This window comes from Propithecus coquereli, unplaced genomic scaffold (genome assembly GCF_000956105.1).
Source record: "Propithecus coquereli isolate 6110/MARCELLA unplaced genomic scaffold, Pcoq_1.0 Scaffold214, whole genome shotgun sequence".
NCBI classification, from domain to species: domain Eukaryota; kingdom Metazoa; phylum Chordata; class Mammalia; order Primates; family Indriidae; genus Propithecus; species Propithecus coquereli.
The window spans coordinates 5,722,855-5,730,495 of record NW_012146523.1 but is presented as its reverse complement, the minus strand read 5'-3'; the positions used below and the strand labels follow the sequence as shown (position 1 = coordinate 5,730,495).

The 7,641-nt window shown below is 37.5% G+C and overlaps 1 protein-coding gene across 3 annotated transcripts in view; it reads right to left on the bottom strand.

Annotated features, from left to right (window-relative positions):
• RBMS3 (RNA binding motif, single stranded interacting protein 3) overlaps window positions 1–6,428 on the bottom strand; it is a 725,478-nt gene extending 719,050 nt beyond the window's left edge. For 2 of the 3 annotated variants that reach the window (XM_012644534.1, XM_012644536.1), the window contains exon 1: window positions 5,894–6,428. In XM_012644534.1, coding sequence (XP_012499988.1) covers window positions 5,894–5,968 — 75 coding nt within the window. In that variant the 5' untranslated portion in view covers window positions 5,969–6,428. The remainder of the gene's footprint in view (window positions 1–5,893) is intronic. The other variant, XM_012644535.1, reaches the window with a different exon arrangement.
• Between the last annotated feature and the right edge of the window lie 1,213 nt (window positions 6,429–7,641).

Below are 7,641 nucleotides of genomic sequence, written 5' to 3'. Positions count from 1 at the left end.
ATACTATAGTTAAAGCATCCCATAAAAAACAGAAACTTCTTTACTGTAAGTAACATCCCTGCTTCAAAAAAAAATGGAAGCAAAAGTTGTACGTCCTTGTGTAACTTTGTGATTTTTAACACTGGCAAGAAAAGAGCAATATTTATATAAAATTGAATATCCTATTTCCAAACATCTTTAAAAAGAAATATACTGCTGTTTACTTTGCCATCTGTTGAGTTACTGATCCTTATTACCTTTCACTCTTTTCCTTAGGAATAAATGGCCTGAAGGTTTTCTCACAATAGTTCCATAGATTAAAGTAGCCAAAAACAAAGAAGAAAAATATTTATAATTTCAATGAAGAAATGAGAAATTCCCTTTTGCTTTTCGAATGTGTGCTCTATGAGAGTAATTTAGGTCCTTCCATTTGCATTGATTTCGAACCCACTCCGTACCTATGAGTTTCTTAATTAAATGGCATTATCCAGTCCATATTTTAAAAAATCATATTATATGTGTTTCTGTTTTCAGAAAGCATATTTTTAAAGAACATCCAAAATAGTTCAACATTTTCCTACTATTGCAAAAATAGGAACGCATATCCTCAACACACGTATTACACCACATCAATACATTTTCGCTCTTGGTTTCCCTTTAGTTCCATCTGCACTCTTGCTGTGCAACAGCTATAGCATAAAAACGTCTATTCTCACATGCTTTTGATATTACACTATTTAATCACATACAGCTGTGGCTTATGAGACTGTTACAAAACAATTTTAATGTAATACTCAAAGCCAATTTTGAATAAACATCAACCATTTATTCTGAATAAAAAGTTTGACATTAAAAAAGTTTTCTTTTAAGGGAAAAGACTGGTTTTTTAAGAATTTGGCATAGGCATAATTGTGACCGAGCTTGCTCTGTGCCAAAAAGACTGATAATGTCAAAAAGAATTGTGTAAAATCATATTAGTGCAAAAATGAAGCTTTCCAGAATTCCCGAAGCCAGAAAGACCTGGAATGAACTTGCCTCCTCCCTTCATTTTGACGTCCCTTTTCCTGCAAATCGCCCCTACCCTCAGGCCTCAAATAGATTTTATTACTTCATGGAAATAATTTTGTGTTATGTTTTCCAAATTGAGAAAAAGTGAAAGGAAAATATTTTACGAAGATTCTGCTAAAAGACATATACATGGTGTTTCCCCAAGTTTACATTTATTCTGAAGAAAGAATGTGAATTTTTAACATTTCTACTCCATTTAAGTAGGCATCAAACTTAGTGTTGTTAAAAGTATGACTACATTATAGAAAAGACTGCAAAAAATGCCTTGGAACTGTGTCCATTCCCACTGAAAATAAGTATTTGGGTTAGTAAAGAAGAAAAAAAAAAAAAAAAACTAAAAAGAGAGGGTAGCCTCTCGTTTCTATTTTTCTCTTATTTAAAACCAATTACATTTCTATATATTCTAAAATGAGACAAGATTTATCATAGTTTCATGCTATCATATTACCCCCCTGAAGTGAAAGAAAATATCTGGAGTTGTACCTAAAAATTCTATCCCTGGAAGATTTTTAGAAAACCAGTTTTGTGTGTTTCAGGCTTTCAAAGGAAAACAGAACTTGGGAGTTTTCAAGGCTGTTTTAAAACAACTGGCAAGTTACCAACTCTGGCTATCAATGCAAATCTGAGGCAGGAAGTACTAAGGAAATTCTAAACTCATTCCCTCCCTATGCAAGATTTTCTACATTTTCATGTATAAGGAGTGTGTTCAGTGGTTGTTTTGTTTTGCTTTTGAAGGATCTGCACATTCACATCTTTAAGAATATCCTTTGCCCCACAGGACTCTCTCTTCCTTTGCCTTCTACTCACTCCTTGTGTTCTGAAGTGTTTGCTCTTTCTATGGCACAATCAACAGAGCTCCAGCTAGACTTTCAGGGCTGGGCGGCAGTCCAGGCTGTAGATGGTTGAATATTCAGCCTGAAATCGGTGTGTAGTTGATGAATTACTCCTTACACCTGACCCCTTCTCCACACCAGGCGCTGAACACAATCTCAGTACCACCAGCCGGAGAAACCCCGTTAGGGTTCCCTAGTTTGAAGCCCTTTCTCCAGAACCTTCTGGGGAGCCAGATGGCCAAAGAAGGGAATGCAGCAAATGGATATAAGAGCAACGTGATTGGAAACTGTGCACTGGATTGGTAGGAACACAGTGGACTAGTAAGGGTGAGGAAAAGGAAGAAAGGAGAAACTTGCTGTGCATGCTTGGGTGATTTTTTAAGTTTTATGAAGATGACTAAAGTTTTCCAAACATTATATGTGAGAGAAATATCTATTTCTCAACTGCAAAACATCAATTCACCATGCTGTCACCACGTTTTAGTCTTTTTAGCTTTTCTAGTTAAACTAATTTGTTTTTTTTCAAGAAAACCCCCAAAGTATTTCAAATTCAGAATGAAATTCATCCAGGATCTCATAATCCGACAACTACAGGTTGGTTTTTTTGAAAGGGCTGTAACAAAACACTTGAAAAATGTTAGGTTACAACTAATCGAACATCATTTTATATTTTGTCATTAAGCTAAGGAATTATTTTTGAGCCTCCTTTCCCCAAAATTTGTTGATTATTCTGAGTGGTCTTCCAAACAGCAAATTTGCTTTGTAAACATTTTTTCAACCCAGCCATGTTTCTCATTTAAATATTATAACATGTCACTAAGATTTCTTCATTATTTCTTAAGGACAAGCAATGTTCCTTCTTAAAATTGCTTCTTTCAATATGAGAGAAACTGGTCAAAAAGAAAATTAATAAATAATAACTTTTAAGATACAAGGTGTGAAAAAGGGAGCATACTATAACATTGCTACAAATTATAGCTGCATGTCAACCACTGGATTTTCATCTTATTTAACTTACATGTACATTTTTCTAATATAAAACATTTTAAACATGTGGAAAATTATTTAAAGGAATAGAGTATAAATATCTTATTTCTATTATTTTTAAGAAGCAAAGTTGAGAATTTTGTTCTAATATAAAGGGACATAATAAGAGCAGAGAAGGCAAGGAAGTGTCACAAGTTCCTCTAAAACTTTAATATGCATTGAGAGAATGGAAAACATTTGCATTTATTTTAAAAATCCCATTTGCATTTTGTTTTATCATGGGAAAATAGCAGCTGTATCTAACACTACACATATTTAAATGGAATGAGAGTTCGGTCTTTATGCATTTTCTGAAAGATAACAATAATAAACATTTCAATTCTTTAAAACTCCATGAAGATTTTACCCCCAAAACTAATGTCAGCAAATAGCTCTTGTGGATTGAGGGGGAATCACTTGAATTTAGAGAACAATTTAAGATACCGTCTCACCAGAATATGATTTCTCTCTACTGTAAAATTCTATTTTTATCAAATGTAAATATTATTTACATATCAGCATCATTTTAAATAGCTATGATCTTAAAATTGGATTATAACTACCAGTCAAGGCTCAAACAGTAGATTTTATGAATTCCACCCAGGCTTACCAAATAAATATAAGCAGCATGTACTTTCTTTAAAATTATTCTAAATTATACTTTGAGATATAGGTGTAAAGGGGCAAAAAGTGATGTGGAAATGACCCAGCTATTCTGTTACCCTGGGGTGTGAGAGTGCTTCAGTGTATAGTATTAACTCTGTCAGAAAGTCCCCACATTTTAAAATATAATTGCATATTGACCCTTCATCCCATTCCCTCTGTACCCAAGTTTTGAAACAGGGCATGTTTTCACATCTTCAGCTTCCAGGAATGTTGTTACTGTCTGTCATTTCAGAGCCGCCGTAATAATATTCGACAACTTCATAGCACTGTCGAAATGGTACAACATAATAATCAATATGAACTACCCTGATAGCCAAGGGAGCTGATCTTCTTCTATTCCCTACTACCCTGATCTGATTAGTACAATATCAGCTTAGGACGCCTAATGGTTCTAAATTCTTTAAAAATGTCCCAGAAGTTGATGGCGTTGGCTAGCTCGAAAGTAACAAGATCCAGATGCTGCCTGTCCATACAACACTAAACTACATTGGACCCCAAAACATGTTTTTTAAAACTCTGTATTTTTTAGACTCTCCTCTTTTGCCTCACCACTCCACTTTCCCTCTTTACCATCACTCACACACACACACACACACACACACACAGACACTTTCTACCAGTGTAGCTCATCCAGCACCCTGTGTCTCTGAGGTGCTGTGCACAGCTTTCATTATTTCCTGCTAGTAATAGGTTAATAGAAATCTCAAGCAGAAAAACAATTATTTCATTAATTTCAATCTAAAGTTTCTTTTCTGAATATAGACCATAGTATAAAACAAGGACCAAAAACAAAGCGTGATTTTTGAAACATTTGGAAAACTTTAGCCAAATGAGTAAAAGGGATGGAATGTCTGATATTTCTCATACAATCCTAGAGTTTATTGTTTTTGTTTCTTTGAGGGACGAGAAATGACTATAAATTTCCCCTTTTTAACTTGTCCTTGCTTTGCCATTTCCTTGAGAAAAGGCAGGCAGCATTCTCTACCCAGTCCCCCAAAGAGTTAAAACTCCAGGCACTGAAGAGGAGGGCTTGTCTATTTAAGCAGCAGCAGCACAAACTAAATGCTCACAAAGGCAAAAAGCAATGTGAGGCGACCTTGGAGGGGTAAGGTGGATCGGATGGTAGAGCAATTGAAAAAGAAAAAAAGCAACAACCTTTAACATAATACTGAAAGTCTGCTGCCCAGCTGTTTTACAAATAGGCATTGTTTGATGAGACAGAATAAATGAGAGATAACTACAGCATGAATTACCAAACCCTAATCATATCAGGAGTCCTAGTGACAGCACAGATCATTCAGGCATGCCTTGTTCACTTTCGGCATATTTATTTATTAAGACGGTGGACTCTGGCTAATGCAATACAAAATAATATCATCCTTGCACTCGAGGAGGTAACTCTACCAACATTTTTTCCTTCAAATCAAGTCCAATTTAATTGACAAGCTGGAGCAATGATTTTACACCTGAGAGTCTTTCATGTCTTAACTGCAGGATGAAGTTCAGGGTTGGCACTGCCCACTGCTTACTTATGTGGGCTTGCCTCTGGGCCCCTAACGATCCTCTGAGCACACACACATAAAGCCTAAAGTATTTAACCACTTCAAGTCCAATTATTACCAGTTACATTTCATTTCTTTTCAGGACCAGGCCTCCTGATGGCAGCTGACACAGAAAAATAGAGCTTCTAAAAGTAAAAAACATCTATCGTAAAGCTCCTTATTTAGTCTCTAGCATTGATCATCCTCAATATCAAATAAAATATGCAAGGAAAATGAAAAATAAAAATATGCCCAAACATACTTAGGAGACTTTGGTAGGTGCCCTATACCTTCCCACACCCTTTTTTCATTCTATACTCAGCGATTAAAAGTTTGAGTCGCCCCCACCCTGGCCTGTCCCATCCAGTGGGAAAAAACCCTTTTCAAGCCACAAACAAAGAACAGCTCACCAGAAAAGCCCCTGAAATTATATTTTTCTGCCTAATAATCACTGTTGTGATCTCGTTTCTAAAAACCCTGCCCATCTGCAAAGGACTTTCGGATATCAGGACCATTTATGTTGCCAAATAACAACAAAGGAACTGAACTCCAGTGAAACTATTATCTCTCCTTAAAGAGAAAGCTACAATTCCGGGTTTGCTGCTTTCTTCTCATTTCTTCCTCTGCCTCATTAACTCCATTGGTATGTTACTAATTTCAAAGAAGCAGGAAGAGGTGATGGGGGTGGGGGGTTAAACAATAATTCACACGCCTGTCTGTCTCCCATCCCAAGTGCAGAACGATACCACGCTGATTGCCTGACAGTGGGTCGAGCCATACCTTGGTTTGGAGATAATGAGGATAGTAGTAAGTGTACTGGGGGTACATTTGTGGCTGATCCAGGCGTTTGCCCATGTAGCTGGAATCTTTATCTCCGAGGCAGGGAACTGGATGACAGGGTATAGTGCCCCAGGCCGAGCTTCCTCTTAAACCACTATTCCTGACAGTCCCGATGACTGATGAGGCTTCAGAGACTCCACCACTCGCTAGTTCCAACACAGCAAGAATTTCTTTAAAAAAAACAAAACAAAACAAAACAAAAAGCACACACACCAAAAAAAAAAAAAAAAAAAAGGGTGGGGAGTGAGATCTGTAGAAAAAACCCCACACACAGCCTCTCCAGATCTTTCCTGGCTTCCCCCAGCTGCCAGGGTCCACTTGGGAAGAGGCAGTTTGTTCTCTAACCAGGCTGTCTGTAGTGATGTCAATTGCCAGCGTTTGTAAAGGGGGAAAAAAATCAAGTCCTTTTAGCACAACTCCGAATCCTTGCAGATCAGCTTCCTGTCTCCTGTTTGTCTCTTTCCCCACCTTAAAGAAAAAGGAAAAAAAAAGAGAGAGAGAGAGAAAGAAAGAAGGAAAAGAAAAAAAAAGAAAGAAAGAAAAAGAAAGGGGAAAAGAAAAAAAAAAAAACCTTGCACAGCTTAGTTGCTGCTGTCTCCCTCCCAGAGTGACATGGTGTTCGGGGCTTGTCCTGTCCTTTCATTCACTTCCCCTCCTTCCAGCCGGTGGGTGGAACCGAGAGAGCCTCTCCAGGGAGCAGCGTACGCAGTCCAGAAGGCTGCAGTATTTCCTCCAAGAAAAAAAAAAAAAAACAGGCTGCTTCAACCCCTGCTGCAAGCAAAGTTCCGATTCCCTCTGCTGGCTATCTCGAATAGCAAAGCGATTTTTGCAGCAACGCTGCTGCCGCTGGAACTGAACCTGAAGAACTCAAATGCGGGTGGTGGATTATTTCTTATCCCTCCCTCCATCTACTCCACACAAGAGCTGCCTTTTTTCCTTTTCTTGCCAAGTTCCAAGATAAGCCACACTGCTAAACAAAACACAGAAGACCACAGGAGGGAAGAGAGGACGAAAGGAGGAAGGAGAAGAAAGGAAAAATAAAAAAGGCAGAGGAATTAACCTTGCCATTAAAATGGAAAAAAGTGTGTCCCAGATGCTTCCAAAACCTGTTAACACACTAAAGCCAGATGACTCCAAGAGCTGGTTGAGAAACCAACCTTTTACTTCCTAGAAAAGGTGGAGGATGAAGAAATTTTAGGGTCTACTATAGGACTATTATTAACAAGCCGTGTATCATCACATTGGACTGATCAACTGAATATTTCAGAAATAATAACTCTTATCATTACATCCATTTTGTAAAAAGCAAAGGAAGTGGTCCCTTAGGTTTATGAGCTCCTTTATAAATAACATCAGTGTTTCTTGCATCGTCTTTCTTTTTATGATTATTTTGATTCATTGATGCTTTAATCGCTGTACTGATATCATCTCAAAAAAAGAACAAAAATCATAATTACTTGGCAGAGTTTTTCTCCATCAATGATAATATTCTGACATGTCTATCAGCTGCTACATTATAATACAAATTGTTTCAGAGAAAATATATTTCCTTAAAGGGTCCCTTTTCAAGGCGGCCGAGGCTAAAATTAGATGTGCCAGCTGTGTTTTGCTGCGAGTGCTCACGCATGCCCAAAGCGTGGGCAGACCAATATTGAGCTCCTCTCTACTTTGTCAAGTCGGCTCTGTTC